The 26,227-nt window shown below is 35.1% G+C and overlaps 1 protein-coding gene across 3 annotated transcripts in view; it reads right to left on the reverse strand.

Annotated features, from left to right (window-relative positions):
* Nucleotides 1–26,227, reverse strand: part of NHLRC2 (NHL repeat containing 2) — a 53,221-nt gene that overhangs the window by 2,595 nt on the left and 24,399 nt on the right. For all 3 annotated transcript variants that reach the window (XM_067537251.1, XM_067537249.1, XM_067537250.1), the window contains 6 exons: nucleotides 25,197–25,326; nucleotides 10,658–10,757; nucleotides 9,973–10,204; nucleotides 9,432–9,554; nucleotides 4,865–5,074; nucleotides 3,024–3,249 (listed from right to left, as the gene is read on the reverse strand). In XM_067537251.1, coding sequence (XP_067393352.1) covers nucleotides 3,024–3,249; nucleotides 4,865–5,074; nucleotides 9,432–9,554; nucleotides 9,973–10,204; nucleotides 10,658–10,757; nucleotides 25,197–25,326 — 1,021 coding nt within the window. The remainder of the gene's footprint in view (nucleotides 1–3,023; nucleotides 3,250–4,864; nucleotides 5,075–9,431; nucleotides 9,555–9,972; nucleotides 10,205–10,657; nucleotides 10,758–25,196; nucleotides 25,327–26,227) is intronic.

Below are 26,227 nucleotides of genomic sequence, written 5' to 3' on the forward strand. Positions count from 1 at the left end.
CAATTTGTGCATGATTTTAGCTTTAGGACAACGTATCATATTTTCTTACTTGCAACAGTAGTGGAAACTTCCTTGGATTCTCCCATTCGGGTTGAAAATTGAAAAATAATTCACAAAATACTTCTTTAAAAATAATTTTTTGGTCATGAAGTTTTATTGTATAAAGCTTGGATTTAAACATATGGGTGCACCTTACACTGACTGTCTTAGTTATATGCAAAGCATCTGCAATGTGCTTTGTAAGCTGATATTCGAATTCCCCTCCCAGATATGCATATACAACTGCTGATGAGTTAACAGGAAGCTGGGCATGTATATCAGAGACCTAATGCTCAAGATGACTGAATGCCACGAAAGCATATAAAACTAGATTATTATAAATGGTTTACTGTAAGTTAATAATGTTTCTGCTGGCTGCCATGATGAGACCTGAAATTCCTGTGTGTTTAAATATTTATGAGTATATAAGCTAAAGATATTTAACAATATAGACATGCAAAATGAGAATGTGGCTAAGCTGTTGCTCCAACCCATGTCTTGCCATAAGTGAGATGGATGAAGTACTCTTTTTGGCATTCTTCATAAAATAACTACAACTTCAAAAAACCTGTTGGATTTATCATCTTAAAATGACTTGTGTGTCTAAATTGCTTCTTACGTTCTACATTTTTATTAGCCCTCAAACCATATGGAATATAAATACAGTGCTGTAATATCTATTAAAATTATATTGGTCCCCTTAGTTAAAAAAATCAAACGCTTTCCAATTCAGTGTTACAGATGAGTGAAGACAACGTACAGGGCCAAAAATTGGCTTTATATTTTGTATCCGCAATCTATTGCAGGAACAAATGTAATCTGGACCTTTGAAAAATCTGGCCTCAGAAATGGAAAAAGATTTAAAATTTACACAACTTCTTCTTCTTCTTTTTTTTAAATATATTTCCTTTTTCTATTTAGCAATGCTTAGGAAGATCAGACTGGTAAGCTTTTCAATGTATTTTTCTGGCACAAAGGGTGAGAAGTTCACCTAATTATATGTAGACAACAGCTTTTTCTGAGGGCATCACTTATTCTCCAGACATCTAGATATTACCAGTGGGTAGTTATGCTATTTTTAAAAACATCAAAGAGAAAAAACGTTCTTGATTAAGTACACAAAGATCATGAACTCACTTTTCAAGAATGGCAGGTGATATGACATTCATTTAAGTACAGAGCAATGTTTTCTGAGTATTTCAGAGGGGTAGCCGTGTTAGTCTGTATACAGCAAAAACGAGAGTTCTGTAGCACTTTAAAGACTAACAAATTTAATTTCAGCAGGCATAAGCTTTCGTGGACTTCAGCCCACTTCCGTATCGTATTCTATGGTGGCAGTTTAATTTAGGCCATAGCACCGTAATAGCCCTAGTTTGGGTATGCTAACGATGGGTGATTTTTACTAAGGGGGATGATAGAGGTTTAGGGCTCCTAGTGGAACTTTTTAAACCCTCACTTTTTTCTACTGTTATAATTTCGAAATTCAACACTCAAAAAATCTTAGAAATGGGATATGTTAAGGGTGAGGAATAAAAAAAGAGGAAGACCCAGCACCAAGAAGGTGTACCTGCATTAGCTGCCAAAATTCTAGAAGTTATTGAAGGAATCATAAATTATTAATGGAAAGCAGAAAGAGGGAGAAACACTTATATCTGGGGACAGACTTGGCACTCTCAATTAGCAGGTGATATGACAATTCTTCTGATGGAAATGCTGGTTGGTATTCACCTGAAGAACTTAACACGAGATAAGGAAGAAGCAACTAGTAGTGTCTTCTTAAGATGCTCACACACCAGTTTCCCAGTTGATTATGGAGACTCTTTTGTTTCAACTCCTATGGCAACTTGCGCCAAGCAAAATCAACCCATGAGGCACATTTGTGCCATTTTTAGATTAGTTCAACATACGCCTTTGTTATGAATAAAGGTCGACCACACTAACACTTGGTCAGACAGACAGACAGAAATGTTATAAAGGGATACTTTACACATTTTGGAGGATACATTTTTTAGCTTTCTTTGTTGTGTGCCTATAATAAAAACATTCATTCATTTTCATATATATATATTTATGTTTATTCAGAGTGAGATGAGCTTCTTAATTTTTCAGACTTTCAGACTAATGGGTATATAGTCTTCCTTTGACCTTTTTCTTTTCTTAGAATGGCAAGCATATAAAGGCCATTCTCCTGACTGAGAGTATAGCAATACTTTTCAGATACATTAGAAATGACAGTGAGATGGAAAATGTACTGTATTTAGTAAAAAAGGCACAAGTATAGGAAACAACTAGTAGCTGAGCCAGGCCTGAGCATGAACAACTAAGCAAAGTTCTATTGCACTGCACATCATGAATGTACATAAAACACGTTTATACGCTCTTCTATGGAGCTTATAAAAATAAATATCATAGCTGAGCACCTAGGAGACAATGAGCTTAGCTTCATAGCACTGTTGTGAAGCAAGTAAGTATAATTATTCTTCCCATTTTACAGACAGGCAACAGAGGCACAGAAAGACAGTAGAAGAGTCAGGAACAGAATCCAGTTCCCCTTCTTTCCAATGCACTAACACAAAACAATCCATCCTCTAGCATAACTTTCTGACTTGCTGTGTATGTGCATGTATGTAGCATGGTGAATCAGGTTCAAATTTTGGTTGTGCAAATTTAAAAATAATTTCTCTCTCAAGATAAAATGCAACTTCCTTCAATGCTATACATCAGCTTTCCTGCTAAATTCTTAGTAGATCTAGCTGTCAGCCTCCTAAAAGACAGAAGATGAGGGTGGAGCAGCCCATCTCCAGAAGGGGAGGGCAAGCATCTAAGGAGCATAAAGGGGCTGCGCTCTGATTGTTGTTAATAAACAAAACTTGATATTTTACTTGTCGGTCAAATATACTATTCACCGTGGATGAGTGAGCTAGGAGAACTTTCCCAGGCCGCAATATTTCTTTGCAGTCTTTCTAAAGATGCAGGCACTTTACCTTCTGCTGTGAGAAACCAGGAACTGGGTGCTTCTTCAGTCAGCTTCGTATTTGCAGGAAGGCTTAACCTTAATAAAAACTGAAGGGTCTGGCCAGAGGTTACAGTCAATGAAGGAAGTTGAATGTTCGGTGCAGATTTTGGCAGCTTGAGTATGTTTGCCATCTTATTGTTTTGGACAAATGGAGAATCTACAACATCAAATATTTCAGTTTTCAGGATAGGCAGCTGTCAAAGAAATAAAAAAAACTGTAACAAGTAGTTATATCTCAAAGCCTGTTTTATGGTATAAGACTGCACAGCATTTTGCAATTATGAATTCATATCACCAAAACATACAGCTGGTATATGAACTAGGAATTTTTAATGAAATTAAGATTTATATATTTTAATATATTTACTGTATAAAAATGGAACCCTTTTAGCCAGCATACAGAAAATGCTGCACTGAAGGGGAACGGGAAGTGCTAAGAGAAATTTTATTTAAAAAAAAATCAAAATAATTTGCTTTTAAGCAATATGAACACCCCCATCTCTTTTTTTGTGGTTTTTGTCTTCTCTCATTTAAAATTTGAATAATTTCATTACAGTTGCCAGTTTAATAATAACGCAAAAGTGCTTTCTGTTAACTTGGTAATAACTGTATCCTGAGATAATAAAATTCATGGTCTTTGACCGTGGAGATTATGCAGTCCAGGACATGATTATCTCATACAGGAAGTATCCCAGAGTTGGTATCTAAATATTAAATTTACACTAAAATGTAGATATTATCAAATTTATTTAAATACCCTGAGGAAGACAGTTTAGCCTTTGTGTCAGTATGGCAATAGCTACTCAGCTATATGTGACGCCATCATCACACAGAGAAATTCAATGGCATCTGTTTTGTCTTATTTGTAATCCAGTTTTGAAAGGTGCCGTAACTTGACCACTTATTTGTGAAGAAATCAGGAACATACAAAAGTCTGCATTTGCTCATGCAAAATTAAAGGCCATTTTAAAAAATAGCTTTCAGTGCTAACCATTATAGCAGCAATATCAAGACTCTGTACTAGATTTGGAAAAAATCCAATTTAATAAAACAATTTAATAAATCCAATTTAATATTTATGAGCAACACATGTCATTTTTATAGAACAGTGGTGAAATATTTTGCCTTCCCATTGATGGACATCTGAAATACAAACAGTATGCTACCCTTCTCAAGGTCTTTGTTGCAAGTGAACTTTGTTGTGTTGCATTTTGCATTCCCACTGTTTCATATACCTTATGCCTTAATTAGATGTCAGAGAAAGAACTGCAGAACTACAGACACAGGCAACTGTATCTGTAAGATCTGTACATGTAAGACCAAGAGGTAACTGATCTCACAACGCCTTTCTTTTGGGAACTGATCCAGAGAGCTGCTGAGCATTCTTAATTCATATTAATTCCAATATTAGTTGTGAGTGCTCAGCACCCCTGATTAGGTGTTCATCATCTTGCAGGACTGGGCCAACAGAGACTATTTCTCATAGGGCTGAAGTTTCTGTATTCTAACATGCATTCTATTTCATGCAGGATCATCAATTTCTTTTTCTTTTTTGTCCTTCCCAAATGCCTAGCAGAGATGAAACATTTATTTTAAACCTAACAGGATATCCTTAACAAGTAGACAACTTTTCTGTTTGTCAGATTATCACAAAATATTTATAGGTATACATTTACTGCACTGAATAAATTCATCAGCTATGCTATTTTATACCACCCAAAATCACTATAAACTGATAAAGTAAGAAAAACCTAAAGTAGTAATTTACCCTAACAAAATCTTATATAAAAGATAATAAGTTTTACTTGCCATGAAAACAATTTTTGTTTCTAAGTCCAGCACTTTAATTTGATGATTATTTGTGTCAGCAACATACAGCAGACGGCCATTCTCTTCAACACACAATCCTCCTGGTTCATTGAAAGTCGACTGTATAAAGCTGGAATCAACAACATTACTTGCTTCTCCTGTACCTGCCAGTGTAGCACAATTCTTCATTTTGGGATCTACAATCTTAATCTAAGGAAAACAAAATGAAAATTTTGAAAATTTATCAGAATTATACCAAAATCTTGTGGCTAGTGTTTCAGAAGTCACTAGCAATTTGGGTGCCCAACTTGACACACCATAAAACAGACAGATTTTCTGAGGATGGATGCTCAGCACTTTGAAAATCGAGCTACTTTTAGGTGTCTCCGCTGGATACCCAAAAAATGGAGGCACCCACATTCATTTGTCAATTTTGAAATTTATTGGCCAATTTCCCTTTTCCTGAAAATAAAGCTAGAAATATATATGCAGGATACAGAAATAGTAAATAGGTTAATCACAATTTCTCTAGAACAAGCAACCTAACTAACATTAAAAGTAGCCAAACTCTATATCCTTCATGCTCTTATACTGATTTTAATTTAATGCTGATTTAACTACAGTATCCATTTGTAAGTATCCGTGAAGCCACAGGAACTCTAGGAAGAAGTTTATTAATAAGTAATAATAATTATTAAATGGATCTCTAATCAATTATCTTGAACCTATACATACATTGTACACATTCATAATAATTCTAAACACATCTTGTGAGCCTTGAGCACACATAATACTAAAAACTGTGTTAATAATTACTATACATACAGATGGGGATAGTTCATACATATTATATTTATTATTACCAGGAAAAGCTTCAACCGTATATGAAAATTGGATATCTTTCGTTTTATTCCCTCCCCAGCCCCTTTTTCAAGTGCCACTTACTTCTTAGGCTCCAATCCTGCAAAGATTTCTACACATGCTTAAACTTTACAGCTTGCAAGTAGTCTCTGAGTGAAACAGGATTATTTTGCAGGTTAAAAACAGGCTAAGACTTTACAGGATTGGGGACTTGGACTGTTAGGTCTCTGGGGCTAGGACATATCTTTTACATATACTTATACAGCACCTAGCACAATAGAGCCTCTGGGTGCTAGTGTAATATAAATATTAAACAATAGTAACAAACTGACAAAATGGGATAATAAAAACCGACTGTGTTAGTTTTCCTCCAGCAAGAAATGAAGAACAAGTAATATGCTCCAGTTTGAATGGCAAAGGATTTGATAGTTTATGCCACAAATGTAGGATGTGATTTAATTTTCTTTTTAATACTATGGGAGCAGTCAAAGGCCCTAATCAGGAGTTGTACAAACACACGGTCTGTTTTATTTTCCTATACTTGTTTTCATTTAACAAAAACCAGACTAAGAAAAAAAGAAGGACCCTTATTATTCCTATTAAGTTGTAGGTCAAGTAGTTTAAAAACCAAAAATAACCACCAAACAAACCAACCAACTTTTGGCCCCCCCAAACTGTTTTAATAAGTGGTCTAACTGAAATGCATCTTAAGCTAAAGTTAAATGTAGTTCTTTAACTCTATTCCCAGTCTTGTATAATGGATTCTTAGTTAAAGTAACATTAAAAAAGAAAGCAAGCTACAGATGGGAAGAGATTTAAAGCCATGATTAAAAAACAATGAGTGCTAATACAATATTTGTAACTCTCAAACATTCGGTATTTAATTTTTGTTGCTGTTTTTATTTTTTTTTTAAATTTACAACACTGACTTACTCATACTACACATCATTCTTTTAGCCTATTAAGATGTACTTTTAATAGACTCAGTAAATATTTTAAAAAAACATTAAAATAATGGAATTATAGAATAATCTATTTAACTGCAAAATAAGCAGTAAATACAATTTCAATCTCACAGATAATTAAGATTATAGGATAATAAAAATTATACAAACATATGTCATTTCAAACAATCATCTGCAGTTTCATTATCACAGTTCAAAATGAAAAAGTCACTTTCTTGAAAATTCATGAGCTGAATAAAAGAACTCACTGTTAAAATGCATCTTCTCTAATTCTATGTAAAAGAGGGGAAGGGAGAAAGATTGACTGAAGGGAAGGGAGAAAGATTGACTGAGCTGATATAATCACAGGGTTGTCAAATTTCTTAAAACTTTCAGTTTTTCAACTGAAGCCTGGGGACCAAGTTGTTTTCCTCCCTAAAGCATGATTTAGCTATTTATTACTGCAAGGTTTATGTCATAATCCAAAGCAATTTGTTTTGAGTGAACTAAATGTATGTCCTAAATGCAAAAAACAACAAAACAGTTAGCTATGAAGTACAGTAGAGGGCTATAATTCTATTTCATGGTACAGCAATGTAATACATTATAAGAGAGATGTTTGAGTGGTTTATGTAATCACCAGAATCCAACAATGGAAATACTGCCTCATAATTCAAAATCTGGTGGGTATTTATGTTGTTTTTAATACATGAAGACATAAGGTGTCCCAACAGCTTCTTTCCTTTGTTAACTTCCCATGCTTCCCTGTTGAACTTCCTTTTTCCCCCATCTTCACTCAGTGCTCTCTTTCATCATTTCAGGTATTTCTAAGACATCTATCAATGTGGTATCTAAATCTGCATGTTGCTGTTCATTTACATATAAAAAATGAAGCCTGCCAAATTGCTTTGCTTCTGGCTCTTACAGTGTTTTTAAAAGAACAAGTAAATTAAATTTTGTTTTAAAGTACTGAAGAAAAATATAAAAGTAAATACTTGGGATGTAACTAATTTTTAAGAAGAGTCTTTTACTTAAAAATCTAGCATTGCAAATTAGAGAATTATTGAATAACATTAGATACTTAACTTTTCATTTGAAGTGAAAAAACAAACAAAAAACACATGTAATTCCTGGGAATAATTTACTACTAACAAGGTGATTATCTTGTTAAGAAATACTAAGAATAAAAAACCTTAACATGCTTTAAGCAAACTCAGGATTAAAGACACATCAAGAAAAAAATAACTGGATTCAGCATTATTTGCTAATTTGAGTAACGTTTTCCTACTCTTAAATTGTTATTTTTTTAATTAAGGGTACAACTGTTCATGCTAAACAACTGTATGCAGTGTTGTTGTAGCTGTGTTGGTCCCAGGATACTAGAAAGACAAGATGGGTGAGGTAATATTTTATACTGGACCAACTTTTGTTGGTGTATAAGCTTGAAAACTTGTCTCGCCAACAGAAGTTGGTCCAATAAAAGATATTACCTCACCCACCTTGTCTCTCTTGCTAAACAAAGTACTTATTAAAAATTATAACTATAGAGGACAATTTAAAAAAAAAAAGTTTCTGCTCTTGTATGTGAAAAATACATTTCTAATGTAATAAGAATTTTTAATGAGAATCGGATAATTTAATGGAAACTTTTTTCAAAATATAATCCAATTTAGCTATTTAAAAAAACACAGGCCTCCTACTAAAGACAATTCTTTTATTTTGTGTATCAAATATTGTAGTTTCAAAATTATTCTAACAAGCACTCAATCACTTTAAATCTAAACATGAAGGCATTTTATACACTGGATGAAATCCTGGCCCTTGTGAAATCAATGGCAAAACATCCACTGACTTCACGAAGACCAGAAATTCACCCTCTATTCATAGAGTCTAACCCTTCTTGAAAAAGATTTAGGGGTAGTCTATATTAGAAAAGTTACACTGGCAAACCATCCTACTGTAGATGCAGTTTATACCATCAAAAAAATGCTCTCGCTAATACGGTTTATAGTGATTCCCCAAGCAAAATAAGCTGTACAGGCAAAAGCACTTTTATGCCAGTAAAATTGTGACTCCACCATGGCTTTTGCCAGTACAGAAAAGTTGGGGTGGGGTGAAGATGGGGGATCACAACCCTAACCAACACAGAATTGTGTAGATCTGGCTAGGGTAAATAATTTTTTTACTTGAATAAATCTAATCAATGCAGAATTACAACACTCGTAAAAATAGGTATATAAAACATCTATAAATCACAATCTTTATCTCACCTCATGACTGGTCCATCAATGAGCTCAATGAGAATAACTACCAATCCTTCTATCCCACAAGATTTTGGAGGCTATCTGGATGACTGGCATATCCTTTTTCCCTCCCAACTTTCTCAAAGCTGAAAAAGGCCTCTGTTGGCTGTGACCAAGCTTTCTGAATGGCTCTGAATGTTTTGTACCTTTTTGTGTTAATAAAGCCAGGCCTGAGGAAAGGGCCTTGGACCAAACTGTAGTTTGGAGCTTTATTTTACCTTCGCCAGCCAGTGTATCTGGCTATCAGTACACATGAGTCTAGACACGCTGTAAACCAGTTGATCAGATAAAAGTCCAAGATCAAAAACAAGAAAAAAAAAAAAGCAGCATGTCATTTGCTTCCATAGATCTGCAAAACACAATTTTATGGTACCGAATCATAGAGAAACCTTTTTCTGAGGCTGGTGGCAAAATGAGTTATATAAATATGGCTTTGCATAATGTATTATACCGACTCACCTTATGATTATAGGAATCTGCTACATAAAGCAGTTTCCTTTTCTTGTCCCAAGTTACTCCAAGGGGGTGCTGCAGCTTTGCCTTTATTCCTGCTTCATCAACATCACCAAAGGCAAACAAATTCTAGAAGAGTGCATTAATAAAATTTGTATAATTAGTTGGTTATGCAATGTTGCCATATGGCAGTAGACAGTGCAAATTACTGTAATTAAATGGAAATTAACTGGCTAATTTTAAAAAAATACACTCATGGGAAATACACTTAGGGACTGGATATGGATGTGGAGCCTTTGCATTCTAGGCCACCAATGTGAATTCATCCCACTGGAGTAGCAGTCCAAAGTCATTGCCACACATGGTTATTCAGAGGATTTTCTGAATGGGTTGGTCAGTCCAGTTCTTGTTGACCAACAATCTGCATTACAAAACTTGTCTTGGCACACTAAACAGTGAAATTAAGAAAGTGGTTCCTTCAGATAAGGCTTAAGGAATATTGGTAGGGTAGTGCAGGGAAGTTTGAAGTTGTCTGTTAGTCTATTACCAATGGATCTCTCTCTCCTCCTACAAGGTGTTTCACTGCTCCATCTTTTAGTGAGATTGTTCGCAGGGTGCTGCTCTCACTGTCTGCTACAAAAAGACAGTTCCAGGGTTCTTCAGAAGCCAGAGAAAGACCTGAAGGCTGGGCAAAGCCTGCTTTATGGGGGTATGCATTGTTTCGGTTCTCTTCATTCCCATTCCCAGCAAATCGAAGGCAGGTTCCTTTCTTTAAATCACTAAGGAAAAAACAAATGCCCAGGTTCAAAAACAAGTCTGAAATAGTTCAGATAGAATTATTATCGTTTCAGTTTCATAAATATAAATTACCAAAATAATGGTGCTGCAAAGCACAGTCAATAATTTGACCTGTTTTTATTTTAACTTGTATTTCAATTTGGTTTAGAATTCATAGAGCCCTGCAAATCCGCAGACGTGGCTGCAGATCCAAATTTTATATCTAGAGGCCTGCAAGTCTGCGGATATTTGCTTTATATCCCCAGACCGTTTTTGCAGATCAAATTTCTAATAATTAATACCGAAACAATTTAGCATAATGCTAAGTACAACCACATTTAATTATATAAATGTATAAGTGTTTTTCAAGAGGATAAATCTCCTTGAAGTTTTAAGGCTTTTGTTCATCAATAGCTAAATAGCTGTTTCTAATAGCGATCATTAGAGTGGCTTACCTTCCTTTTGGTAGTTTTCCACTTTCCAGCATGAGTGCCCAAATTTGATGAGTACCTGCCATGGCTATCCATAGAACATCGTCTTCATGGATCCCTGAAACTTTACCAAACATGAATATAAAAATAATAGAATGGACCTTGGGCAATATTTGCAAAAAGGAAGTACTTCTTCATGAAAAAAAGTGAATTACTTTCAATTACTTAGCAATTATTCTTCTGTAGCTTTAGTTGGGAGAAAAAGTTGTACCTCTTAATCTTTGTTGAAGATACCACTTCTACTAGGAATTGCCGTCAGCAGTCATTTTGATAGTGGATATACATTTTACTCAGTGTCCAAACACTGACACTAAGTAATAATCAGATCTTGGCAAATACACCAAAGAGCCTAATTAGTGAGAAAATTGGAAGTGCTCATCGAATGCTGTTTTTGCAGGATTTAGGAGATAAATAGTGAAAGTACAGCCTCTCACTTAAATTATATACTCATTATTAGTTCATTTAGTTTAGCTTTAAAATCTAAGGCCCTAACCTTGCAAATATGCACAACCTTAAGTTTACTACATGAGCAGTCTCATTGAAAAGAACGGGATTACTCATGATAGTAAAGTTAAGGATCAGGGCCAAGTAAAGTTCGTGCTTTCAGAAGTGCAGACCAATACTGGATACTGAGATTTGCTATTTATTCCAAGTGCAAGTCTGAAAAACAGAGCCACTGCCCACATTTCCCTTCACTCGCATACTGTCTTGTTTACATGCCTCAGTCCCCACTTACATAATAAGGCAAACTTGCTGTTGAGAGAAATAGTTCTTGATTTCCTAATTTTTTTTGAACTTGCTTTTACAAAATGTGTATTGTGCATATCATTTTGCAAATATCTATACACTATAAACTACTGATTATCAACACATTCAGAAAATTAGACACAAAATCCAGCTATTTATTTTCCATTAAAATATGACAAAGATTTAAATATAAAATTAGATCAATGAACCACATTTTATAACATATTACATTTCCACGGTTAAGTCAACACAAGGAAGTGCAAATAAATGTGAGTGATAAAGGCGTAGAGGTATAGATAAAGAAAATTATCATCAAAACTCATTATGTTTCTATACAGAAAGAACAAAATTACAAGAACAGAAAATTTGATCTATATTAGGAATATTGCATTAAGGCATATAATTTATCACCTTCCTAATAAAGCAGTATCAAGAATGGGATCAGTCTAAATGTATTGAACACAACTGTCATATGTAGCCACATATAGCACTGAGAATTTTTGTTTTTCAAAACCAGTAATCTAGATATTAAAACACTGCAAATCACACTGATGAACAGACCTTAAAAAGTGCTAAAAAACTGTTAAAACAAATACTTGAATTCTTACATTTTTAAAATTCTTAAATTCATGTTAAAGCTCATAATCATTAACATGAACTTACAAATATCCAGTAACTTTGAGTTCCTGCAGGCATGTTAATAAGGCAACCAGAAGTTCAGATTCTCTAACCTCAGAATTTAAATAATTTATTATCCACATTTCAAATTGCATTGCAGAAACGTTACATGTTCTAAATTTTGAGAATTAGACCAAATCAACCTTCCCAAAACAAAACCAACACAAGAAATCTAGACAGTATTTTGAGACTGCATGTGATACCTGGAACACCAAATTGTCCTTCCAACTCCAAACCTACCTTTTCATTAAAGGAGAAACTCCTATGTGTATTGGGTTATGCTTACAACATCAGGGAAAAAAATCAGTATTTTTCCAACTTCAAAAACAGTGTCCTGACATTGGTGAGCCATCCTAAGAATATTCATGGCCTATACCAAAAACAAAAACTCTTAACACCACTAATCTTCTCCGTGCCTTTACTCTGCTGGAATCAAGATATGAGTTTCCAAGACTCTGATCAAAGAGAACTCCATTAAATTTCTCCTGCTCCTCCACATACTCCGCATTTTTATTTAAACAAAAGTTCCACGAATAAAGTTTAATACTCACAACATCTATAAGCTGTTGGTGAATGAGAAGTTGTGCTGAAGAGTTCATAAATCCAATTATAAACATGTTATAACTCACTAGAGGGTACCCGAAGCACAGAGCATTCTTAAGAGAAGTCTGCCCTTGTCATAATCTTTGATCACAGTTCGTTTTTGTGAGTCTTATTTCCTGATTTCTAGTTTCAAGTGGAAGAGGAATATACTGTAATTATCCTAGCATATGAAAGCATCTTAAAGTAATTTCTACCACTATTCTATCAAGATAGGTTAACCAGTTGAGAGAAAACACAATCAACACTGAGCAACCAGTATATCCTTTTAAAAGCCTGGTTGCTGTATAATATAATTTCCAACTTTTATTTTTGCCCTATAATATTTTAATGAGACTGTTGTATGGACTAGTGTACTGTGGGTAATGGGAATGATTTCTAATAACTAGAGCTAAATTTGGGAGACAGATCTAATAGGTTATTTTTACTTAGCTCAGCCAGTGAATTATTGGGACACCTTAACAAAACTGTACTTCAGTTTCTCCATCTGAAAAATGTGTTAGAGTTGATGCAAAACTTAATTACAATCTGTGAAGTGCTAAGAGACCCTCTGATGAAAGGTGCTTTGTATAGTGCTATATGCCATTACTAAACAGTAAATATGCAATTTTACACATAACTATTGAACCAAAGCACGGCTACATTTAAAAAGTGTCCAATCATAGCTTCTGGAAAATATAGCAGGGAGCAATGATTTAGAGTTATGCAGTCTGTTTATACGGGGCGGCATGTAGCTGTGCCACCACAGAAGCAGCACAAGGAATGAATTGGGCCTCTCGGGAAGGTTATAATTTGCTGCTGGCTACACCCCAACACTAGCTCAGCTGCATTGGCTGGTAAATTTGGCGATGGAGCAAAGGCTCCGCCCCTTCCCACTCTCCTCCAGGAAGTGTGCATGGGGGAATATCAGATACAGAATATCCACATATTACTGCATACTTAGACCTGTGATCCAGAGAGCCTACATGAAGTTGTAAGACGTTCTTATTTCCCCAGTCCCAGTCCCTGCCCCTCGCACCTAGGCTTGTAGTCCAAGTCACAATCTATCCAATAGTAACTGGTAAATATCTAAATCACTGTTCTCACTAATAAGTCTGGAAAAGAAGCAAGGAGGAGACAGAACAAGGGAAAACATATTTCTTGTAGTAAGGACAGCAATTATGCAGCACACAATATCTATATTTTAATTCTTGTTTGTTTTTCAACTGTTTTATTTGGTATGTTCAGTTAATACCTATGTAGTAAATCCTTAAACCAATAGAGACATTCTTTAACCTTCCTCTAACGAGTTTTTCCACAAATAATCTATAAACAGCATTTTTTAAAAATTCAATATTGTGTACTATGTACTGTATGCTTGCAACTAGCTTGAAAATAGAGAGTGCATCCTGGTAGATACTCCTGGCAACTTATCTTTGGATTTTTGTACTGGACCAAACTTGTGAGAACGCAAATAAATCAGCTTGACTAGAACTTTTCATTATATCCTTTGCAATTATTTAGTGTGCGCGTTTCCCTCACAGCCTAACTTCTTCTGATGGATCCTGCTGGTAAAGTTATAATCTTACACTTAGGACATCAATCTGAATCTACAGTAGCTATATTTGGGCGAGATAAATTTGTTTAAAATTGAAGTAAAATTTAATCAAAGAGAGTAATTTAAATATGCTGTCATCCTGTGATCATGTGCAGAATGCCACCACCACAAACATGGGTAAGTATTCACACTCTTCCCACATCTTAACTCCGAGTTACTCACTCTAAATAGAATATATTAGGTTGATCAAAGGTTTCCACGCAATTAACATAAATTACATTCCAGCTTTCATGGTATATATAAATTCCATGCTAACAGAAGTTATCTCAAATGAGGTATGGTCAAGTCTTATAATTTGTCAGTCTGATACATCTAAGGATTTTAGATTAAATACTTTTTGGAAAGACAATCAAAATTGTTACCTTTTCTTTTCTATTTTAAAACTTATGGGAAATTTGATGTATTTGGAGTCTGGTACAGATAATCCATTAATAATCACTATGTATTCCAGCCTCAAAATGAAAGAAAATATACTATCAGCTTACATGAGATTCTCTGAGGAAATATGCCATAGAAATGTGTATTAATATCTGTTTAACTTCACAGAAATTTTCATTTTACTATTCTATATATAAATTATTCAACATCCACTTCACCCACCCAATGAAATACAGGTGGAAAGTAGCAGCTGTTTCAACAGAACTTAGCAATACAACTGAAACTATTTAAGGAAGCAGGTGAAGCTCACCTTATTTGACTGAAAGTGCAGGAAAGGATTTTGGTAAATAGAATATAATTACCCAAAGTAGAATTTACCCATGAACTCAGACAATCCTAGGTCAACTATTGTCTAAAGTGCTATAGGATCTTTTATGGTTACAGATTCCCAGTACCTGTAATTTACATCTCAACTGAAACTCAGGATTTCCAGCAGCACAGAGATCATTGGTTCAAAACTAAGAGGGAAGAAGGCCTTGATACCACACACAATTACAGATGTATACCTCCTACTTAACATTTTAGGGCTATTCACATGAACAAAGCTATGCATATGATGAAACATTAGGACAAAAGCACCTAGATTGCCCGTAAGTTTTCCTTGGAGCTAACATCATTGGCTAAACCTGATTCTGCTTAGCTACTAAGATCTGAAAAGACCGCAGCCCCAAGTGCCATGGCTGAAAGTAGAAATGAAAAAATTGTATCCTTACCTAGAAAAAAAAAATCTGCTATGTGACAATACTCTCTCAGATTACCATTTTAAATTTTGTCCTAAGCGAACTAAACATTTAAGTGAGCGGTGAAGAACAACTGGGACAACACTCTAGAGAACTATATGAAAAAGATCAGTTAAAAAAAATTAGGTGTTGAAGTCATGGACTTCAGATGTATTCTTGGAGCAAGATACAGAGAGTGGCGGTTACAAGATTAAAGCATGATGGTTGGGAATGATGAGAAAGCAAAGATACTTTACCAAAATCATTATGTGGGGTAGGATTTTTAAAAGCATTCAGGATCTTAAAAACTCCTGCAGATTTCAGTGAAAGCAGTTAGGCCAACACTGAGAGTTTATGAAAACCCAATCCATAAAGTCTCATTCTAATGTTGTTCAAATATAGGCATTCTACTCAATGAAAATTAAACGTTGAAAGATCGTGTAAAATAAAATCTAAACTTTTGTTTAAAATTATGTGCCTGTAGAGCCCACTAAATGTGTTGCAGAGAAACAAAGTATCAGTATTTATTTTAAGTTTTATGAAATATTGGTACAGAGAAATATCCTCCTATCCCCAAGAAAGGAGACAGAAGAACTATGAAAAATACTCAACAACTGTAGTCAAGTATTTCTTTCTAGGACAATTACTAGAACAACACCAACAACAACAAAATGAAGCAGATATGGCAACAGAACAAATTATTTGGATTATGGAAAACAAGAAAGGATCTCTAACCTCAAAATTTTCAATTGTTTTGCTTTTCTATAGTATCTGTTGTAGCATATCCAGGGGTATTTTTAAAAGTAAGTCACTTAGTTTGTTATACAGTGCCCCTTATTACAGACACATTACAAAAGTTTATTCTTCTTAAATGAATGATAGAAAATGTTCTACTTTAAAGAGGAAGCAATTTAGAAAAAATAGCAATACCAGGAGAGAAAGCAGAAAGAAGACTGTTAAAAGCATGGAAAAACCAAATGCTGAACTAGTCTTTACTCGCACTGCAGCTAATGTGATAATACCCTGAACTTCTTATAATCCTTGTATGGAGAGGATTTATTTATTTTCAAAGACTTGATTATAACATAATTACCCAATAAAAAGAACAAAGTAATTCTTTTACATTTACACAATCAAACACTGCATTCCAATCTATCTTGGAAGTTTTTTTAAATCCAACGTAGTGTTTCCTTATTTGGGTATACATATCTTTATCTCTAGTGCTGCTTATACTATCAAAGCAGAAGTTTTTCTTGTGAATATGATATACTTGTGTTATAAAGATTCACTAACCAATTATAGCTTTTGATGCATTATTTCATGTGACAGCATTTTTGGGGGCAAAAAGAGAAAATTACACCAACACAGTTTCAAAGTACACTTTTTCCCAGACAGTTCTCCACTTTACTTCTGGAGTTTTCAGGATCCCCCTTTTTCCTCTCCTCTATATCCCTATTGTTAAGGATCTACATGGCCCTGATATTGCAAACACCCAAGCATACACTTAACCTTAACCATGTAGTACTGTAGACTAATCAATAAATAAAGTTAAGAACCCGTACAAGTGATTGCAGGATCGGGCACCTGTTTCATAACCACAATTTTTTCAGCGAGGACTGAAAAGGATTTAAACTCCATAACTAGTCAACAGCAATATCTGTCAGAAAGGATCACATTCCAAACAGCAAATTTCCAGCCTCCGCTGTCCTGGGACTGCATGCCTTCTTCCAGTCTGGAGATAGAGAGGCTGGGAATCAAAGCCGTGTCTCCTGGGTGGCAGAACTAACATTTCCTAATTAGACTGAAAATTGAAAATATTTTTCCCATCTACTAATTTTATCTTTTTGAAAAAATGGGGCAGAAATCTGTCAGTACACACATCCATTGCCAACATATAAGAGGCAAGAAAGAATAACTTTCATGAAATAGACCACACATGTTTAAGGATATGTAGACAGGCACAACGGGTGTAATCCTGGCCCCAATGAAGTCACTGGGAGTTCTGCTGTTGATTTCAACAGGGTCAGGATTCTAGCCCACTCATACAAATTAGTGGGTTCTCACTGAAGGAAAAAAAAAAGTCCTTCGATAATTCCCTCAGCCAGATTCAGATCCAGAGAGTGAATCCAAGAAAGATGGCCACAGCATGACGAGTGTGTGCCATTATGAGTACGTAGAGATTTTGTCCTTTTTGATTTTTTTCTTCCCAGTATTTTTAGGGGAGTTAAAATTCCTGTGCTTTTTTGCATGATAAAACAGCAAAATCATGTACATACTGTTTTATCATGCAAAAAACATCTTTTTATGTGAAACAGCACAGTTATTGGAGTATTCTTTGTTAGTTTACTTCAGCTGCAGAAAGAGCACAAAGCCCTGCTGCTCCCCATTACGTGCAAAATACAATTCCTTGTCTTAAATTTCATGGCAAAGTATGTTCACACATCTCCACAGGTGCACATAGCCCTCTGGAAGAAAAGAAATTAAGACAAATCATTGACGATGAATTTTCAATCAACGTTAGGCATAAAACAGCAAGGAATGAGAAACAAGGGCTACAGAAGGGACCTGACAGGATGAAGATTACAACAGAAACAAATAGTGCAATATTAATTTTTCAGATTTTCACTAAATCTTTACCAGCATAACCAAAGTATATTCAAAAACAGAACAGAAACCCAACACTGCTTCCTAAAGGGTGAAAAGCAAAGTCCTTGATAAAGCCCACTATTAACATCAATATGCACATCTAGATTAACACTTCAGTGCTCTGATATTACAGTGATGGGTGCTATAGAAAACTCAAAGAGACAACTAAGCATGTTTACATATATTATTTGATTCTATTTTTAAAAATATATTAAAATTATGGAGCAACAATAGAAGTGATTTCCCCCTTAAACTAGATATTTAGTATTCCTAAGGACTTTTACCATCAAATTAGAACAACAGAAGATTTAAAATCTCTTTAGGAGTTGTAAAGCATGTTTATTTTTGGTAGCTATGCATCTGACATTCACAGTGAAAAAAATAAATCCAGAACCTCAAACAGTGCTTAGGAATCTAATTCGCAAGAAATGTATTAATGCCCACTGTTTTGGTTTCTTAATCACACAGTCTGTATGTCATCAATAGAACAATGTTACTGACTGTGGAAAACAGAATATGCAACCATCATGGTATATGCAAAAATCATAATATTTTACAAAGCACATTGCGAAATTTGCAGATTGGGAAATATTAAATTTGCCTTCTGTTATGTTGACAACTCTGCTAGTCCCAATGTTTCATTTTACTATCAGAAAGGGTCATCATCATCCACTTTGTCAAAATTCAGAGAAGTCTACATTATTAGAAATTACAGCTGTCAAATTAAGTTTTACATATTTGTCACTGGAAATCTGCCTTTATAGTTCTTACACTCTTTATGGAAAGAAATGTTTCCATGTTATTTCTGTTGTAAAGCATTTTAGTAACATCTTTTGACACTAATTTTACTCCCTAAACACCACTTTTTTAGCTTGACAAAGGATAGTAAATAGAAGCAGTCAGTCAATAGCTTAAATTGATTGCTGTAGTTGTTATGAAGTATGCCAGGGTACCTGACTACCTGACCACACAAAACTTTAGCAACTTTGTGCAAGTCTTTCCTAGATTAGTTTTCCTTCAGATGCCTAGAGGGAAAAATAGTGCCAATTTAGGAATTATAATGCTAGCAGATAGGGGTGGGAAACCCAGAATACAACTTGTTTTAGGACATGTGAAAATTCCAATTAAATCTATTTATATCCTTTCCTTCTGTGAGTTTTGTAAGCAAGGGTGAAGATGACTGTTCCATACTTTCAGACAAATATGTACAACAAGGAAATGACCTTTTGATATAAAAAAGTCACAGCCAATTTCTCAAAAGACCTTTTCTCTAGTACTTTTGATTTCCACTCATTCGTCCAGCCCTGTCCTCAACTACTGAGCAATTTTTCATTTTGTTCTCTGAAGTATCTGAAAGAAAGATTCTTTAGTTTTCATTTACAAACCTATCTGGGAATTTTGGGATTTCATTCACAAATATATCTGTAGCCTCGACTGTTATATTTTAATTATATTTTTATTAAAATATCTTCTGTAATTTAGAATACACATTGTGTAATGAGGTCATGGGAAATGCGTGTTTAGAGAACTAAGATAGTCAAACTCCATGTGATAACAAAGAGCCAAAGTTTAGAGCTATTTCTGTGTCTTGATGGTCTGAGAAATCAAGGTGCATCTGTTAAAATGGTATTCAGTTATTATCAACTTGTGGAATTATGAGTGAATACCAAAAATAATTCCAAAAAATTATAGCATCTCCTTCTTTCTCCCCTTTCCAAATGCAATATTTGTAAATATTCCCTTAACAGAAACATGGAAAAATCTTACATTTCTTTGCCTTTTAAAGGTTATAGAATTTGTACTTGCTTAATAAAATACTGGATTTTCATTTAAATTTGATTCGTATAAAGCTAACAGTAGTTTGAAAAAAGTACAAACTTCCAACTAGTTTACTGGAAGTGTGATCAATACTTGGCATGTCTATAAATAGATGCAAATGGTGTAGATGGAGGCTGGATTTTGGAATGAAAGCACACAGCTATGTCACTAAGCATGGGTCACAGTTCTGTTCCTTCCAGCGAGAATGTGCAGCTATCAAGAACATTTCACACTTAGATCAACTGTGCATTTAAGTATCACTTGCTTTCAACAGCCACTGAATAAAAATAGAAGAGGGCTTAAAAAGTACACAGTAATTAATAATACATTTTTAAAGGTACACCCCTGTATATGAAAACCTGGGGTGAAATCCTACTCCATTTAAGTCAATGGGAATTTTGTCATTGACTTCAATGGTGCCAGGATTTAATCCATAGAGTTCGTCAAGAAAGTAGAGTAAGACAAAATTTCAATGGGCACAGCAATAAAATTTGTGATAAAACAGGATTTTATCAACCTGTAATGTAATCATTTGCTTTGTTTTCATAAAATTCCCTACCTTAAAAAGATATATTTGTTTCAATTTTCTTATGGTGGCTCAGCAGTCACTTAACCTCTTTGCCTCCATTTTTGCCAACTGTAAAATAGGTTTACAAAAAGCTAATCTCACCGGAATGTTGTGAGGTCTGATATAAAGGACACTGTGATCCTTAATGAAATGTGCACCAAGTGTTTTGCTTCCCCATAACCATTTTGTGCTTGTAGTTATCTGACTGTGTACAATGCACCTTCCTTCCAAGTCCTGCATAAACCATCAAATTCATAAATCCATTTTTACACACAGACCATTTTGATGAGCCTGGAATAATACCCATTAATATATCCATTTCAATCCATTTTGCTTCTATGATTGTTTGAATGATTTGTCCCACTAAATAAAAATTCTGCAGTGTTTTCTAGGATGACCAAACCATCTACTACAAAGCATTTCACACTTGAATTTAGAAGTCTGCCTCTTGATATATTGCAAAATAACCACAAGCACATGGAATTTAAACAAATTTCAGAACAAATTTTGTGAAACCCTATCCTCATAAACCTAAAGCAACAATTTATGATCAATGTAGTTGATCTAAAAGACACCTTTCCTGAATTATCAAGCCACAATTCCACAGTAAAGACCTTATCCAAAATCCAAGGGGCTTTACATTATATTACATACCTGGAATCCAAACACTGAAATGTTATATTGTAACTATACACAGTGATATGCTTCATACCTCTGAAGATGAACATTTTGAACTAGAACTGACTAATAATTAATCTAATGTTAAAAGAGCACTAGTGATATGCCTGTATAAAGAAACAATGTCTTTTAAACTAATGCAAAAGATGTGAAATTGCTTCTGTTCTCCAGTGAAACACACAGGCAATTTAAAAAAAACCCAACTTATTACAGAAGTCTTTTAATGTACTAATGCATGCTATAATTCACTTTACAGAGAAGGATTAATCTCTTTAAAAAACAGACTGATATGGAAAAGGTGGTTCACTTTTAAGATGTAACCTTTTTCTTTGAGACTGAAAAAGGTCAGCACAAGTTGTTTTATGTTGTAAATGTCTAGTACAATATATACAGAGCTTAAGAATTTAAGCCTCTTTTCTCCTGCCTTTCATACCCTGAATATCATGGCTTTTGGCATATAAAAGGAGACTTGCAAGTGTCTCTTGTTTAAAACCCTGTGAAATCTGTACATCTATACTCTTGAAAAAAAAAAATCTCCTTGTGAATCTGGGGCATAGTTAAATTATGTACATCCTACTAAGAGAGAGGAGAGCATGCAGGGAAGTGAAAGTGTGTACTACAGATATTCTCCCTTCCACACTTTATAGCTGTTAGCAATACAGGTCAAATGAAACAATTCATACGTCATCAACCTTGATTTGCTCATGTGTAACCTCCAACTTGCCTGAAGATACTTGCTGCATATACAAATTAGAGACTGTACAACCCTGCTGGCATTTGGACATGCACAGAAGTGACTTTTGAAAATCTGGTCCTTTATTTCATCCATTCAAATCCACTACACAGGCATTAATATACCAATTCCCAATGCACTGTGAACATCAGTTCTGCTTATTTTAACACAGCACAGTGAAAATCAACAGGAGGGCTGAATCTCTGCTTGGAAATGGAACCTCTTTGCTTCTTTGGCTAGGATATTGAAGACTTCCTACACAATTGTATTTTTATATAGCATTACTTGAATAATGAATATATATTCTAACATATCGAATCAGATATTTTACCACCATTAAGGTGGAACAGTTTAAATAACTTGAGCTTCCACAAAAGCTTTAATGTGACATATTTCATCTTATTTCACATTTAAAAATATTGTAATGATTACAAGAGTAATATTTTCTGAACACCATATAAGATAAATCTGAACATCCTTTACATACATACATTAATATAAGTGATAGGACTTTAATCCAGACTAGTATCCCAACATGTAAATACACTCTAAATTATCAGAATATCCTGTCAGCTCTAAATTGTTGGATATCAGTCAGTAGGAACTGAAGTCATACAAATGGCACTGATTAAGGGCAACTGGAAATGGAATGCAGATCATCACCTTTGGATCTTGGTACAAATCTGGCCCAGGCTGGTGATGAATAAAAATTATTATGAACTAAAAGGCTATTCAGTAGCTTCCGATAAGCAAAATGAGTTTGTGGTTGCTGACCAGTTTCTAGAGCAGAGGAACATTTGGGGGTGTAGGGGTATGCGGTATGTCCCGGGCAAGCCCCAGTCACAGCTCCAGCCCCCAGTTCCTGGCCCCAGTTGCAGCTGCGGCCCCTGGCTCCCGGCCACAGCCCCCGGTCCTGGCCCCCCAACCCCGGCTACTGGGAAGGCACAAACGAAGTAAAGGGGGGCACAACCGAAAAAGTTTGGGGATCACTGTTCTAGTTCTAAAAAACATCACAATTGGCACTCAGTGGTTTCAACAGACACACCAAACGACCAGATGGGCCTATGGAACTACTCTCTCACCAACAGAGATGGATCAGGGTTGAAGTAGAATGTCAGGAAAGCAGGCACTACTGATGTCCCTGCTACATCTACACTGAGGGTAGGTAGAATACTACAGTCTCCCAGGCTGTCTAGTTGGCACTAGAGAAGCACTAAACGTTCTTCTAAAAGGAAAACAAATAAAAGAGATAGCGTATTGATTTAAAGCTAGCAGACACCGACCTAAACGGACAACTGGTTGTTAGGACCCAATTCAGTTTGAAAAATCTACACAAGTTCTGAGGTCAGAGCATTTACAAAATCTGGCATATATAAAAATCTGGCAACTGTATCAAGAATCAACAGATCATGAAGCTAAATACCATGTGGACCTGATTCTCTACTGCCTTCCATTATGTGCAATCATTTACATTTGTGAAATGAGAGTGTAAAATGCTATCAAAACAGAAGGTGAAAGGCAGTGGAAAAAATCAGGCACTGTATTTTTAATGTGTCAGATGCCAAGGCCATTACCCACAACTTCTATTCTTGTCTCTCTCAAAGAGCCCATCAGTTAATGCCTCATTTAACAATCAAGGCTATCTTTAAAAAACAAAAAATAAACAGATTTTGTTGGCACGTGGTAGAAATGGAGGCCAGGGCCATGAAATAATTTATAAGCAAAATATACACTTGCCTAGTTGGATACTTCATAATGCTCTACTAAGTAGCTTAAGTTACAGAAAGCTGCACACTGCATAGTTCCAAGGCTGCGCGTATTTGCTTGTCCCAATTCAGGATGTCATATGGTCCCAAGGATCCCACAAAAGACCATACCCATATAATCATGGCGAATGGCTACTCATTATATCACCTTCCAGAACTAAAGCGGAATGGCACCAGTTAGGATAAAGTGCATAAGGCAAGGATTCCTTTCACATTAGTGTCTGGGACTTCTGTATGCAGGTTATGGATGGACCCTTTCAGTATGGAGAAAGCTCTTTGGATAGAAACTGCACAGATAAGAGAGATCTAGTAGAACTAATACAGGACAGGCTAGAAATGCTAATAATACATATGGGTACCTGTCACACTTCCTAATAACTAAGTACTACTATCTATGTCTGATGGGGACATTTTCTGGACCAGGAGATCACCATATTGCCAAGATTTATGACACAGATTCAAATTCTTTAAATTCACTCTCAGATTGTTTTTCTCTGATAGCTGACCAAAGATAAGTAAGTGGTCAGAAAACTTTACAGTCCTGAAAATATTTGTATTGGGCCCACCAAAGTATTTCAAATTAGACATATCAGACTTAAATCATACCATTCATATCACCTTCACATTCTGACATTATTTTAGAGACTTATTTAGAAGAAATGCTGGAATTAGAAGTCAACTTTTTATATTAACTGAATGCTGAAGTTCCAAACTTTAAGGCAGTATGAAGTATTGGTTTCTAGTTGTTATGGATCTTGAAATAGCAGCTGCTAAATCTCATTGGAATTGACATTGAGTGAAAAAGTAAAATATTAAATCACAGTTACCTGATGTCAAGCTCAAAAGTGTATCAACTGGACCGAGAAAGAAAAAAGAAGTTATATCCTTGGGAAGCTGAGATTTTTTTTTGTTTTACCAGTTGTGTAGAGATTTCATTTTCAGCCCAGATGGTTAAGGAAATATCAAACTGAGTCGACAATGGTCCTTCCATCTAGCAATGCTTTTAGTCACTGATCGAGGAATGAACATAGCAAATCCCAAACTACTGTCTTTTTCATTTCCTGAGTCCTAATGTTTATAAGTGGTTAGAGATCTTTGTACGGCCTACAGTAGAAAGCTGGTGTATTAGCCTTCTAAGGTGTACATACACTTAAAAAGGTCCTATTATTAAATTATAGTTGCTGTCTGAATGATCCTTGGGCAATACATTGGCCTAATGCAAGTGATCATGACTCCCTCCAGTGTTTGGCCCCAGGGATTATTTAGCCTGCTTCAATTCACAAAGTTCTCTTCAGGTAGTAGAGCCTTGTATTTTTTATGCTAAACATCCTGGATTTGATCCCTGCTGAAAACTGTTGTATCTGTGTGTATTAAGTCATAATTCATTAGGCCCGATTATGAAAACAAATTAATTTTACATCTGAGAATTAGACAATTAGCAAAAAAATAAAAATATTTGGCAAGCACTCATACAGATTTAAATGTATAACGTTTCAAGCTCAATTGATACAATACCTGAATTTCCAAAGATCACATCCCATGGTGAGCTGATGGGCTGCTCCTCTCCTTTTGCTCCACCTTCCTTGTCCATGCCTTGTATTCCAATGCCTGCTACAGTGTTCACCATTTCTAATTCAAGGTCAATCTATGAGGGGAAAAAAGTAATATATACAATGATTTTATAGGTGGCGATACTGCTTTTCCCTTAGCTAACTGACCTAGATGTCTAATGGTACGTCTACACTGGAACTGGAGGTATAATTTCCCACTTGGGTAACACATTTGAAGTATAGTTGCAGTTTTGCAAGCGCCAGAACAGGCTAGCCACTCCAAGTATGTGCCTAGGGTTTCAGATAGGACCATTCTCATGGGTGGTTAGCCCTTCCCACTGCTCATGCTATGGAGGCTTCACTTTTAGTGTTTAACATGCTAGTTTGATCAGGGCTAGAGCAGATATGTCTACGCAACCTGGAAATTACACCTCTAGCTACAGTATAGACTTACTCTACAACAGAGAGTCTGCTATGTAACAAATTGCCTAAAGACAGAAACTGATTGCCATTTTGAGTGTCAGGTATTTTACAAGACAATTAGCAACCTTATTAAAATTGGCAGACTTATTGAAAACCCTTAATTTGTTTTCCCATCTTCACCAAAATGGTAACAGACCTTTCTTTCATGATTAAGTCAAAGTATCTAAAGAAATATATCTATCTTCTCTAGAAAAGTGTATGGGTGAACAATGGACACCTATGTTTTATTTTAAAATAATTCTAACAATGTGCTTTAAAAATTATATACCCACAAAAACAACCATGTATCATAATGTGCACAAGGCAAATGATTTTCTACAATTTACTTAATTAATAAGATGTGCCACTAATTCATGTTTTATTATAGTGAAAAAGAATGTTCTGTTTCATTTCTGCCTTCCCAATCCCTTTCTCTCCTCCTGTGTTCATTTTCCAGAAAGGGTTTTCTGATTGAGTCTTTCTCCAATTTGTCATTAATTAATCCTGATGATTATGTAAAAAAGCCATGAAGAG

Source organism: Emydura macquarii, unplaced genomic scaffold (assembly GCF_026122565.2).
Source record: "Emydura macquarii macquarii isolate MOO-44397 ecotype Brisbane River unplaced genomic scaffold, CSIRO-AGI_Emac_v2 contig_3692, whole genome shotgun sequence".
NCBI lineage: Eukaryota > Metazoa > Chordata > Testudines > Chelidae > Emydura > Emydura macquarii.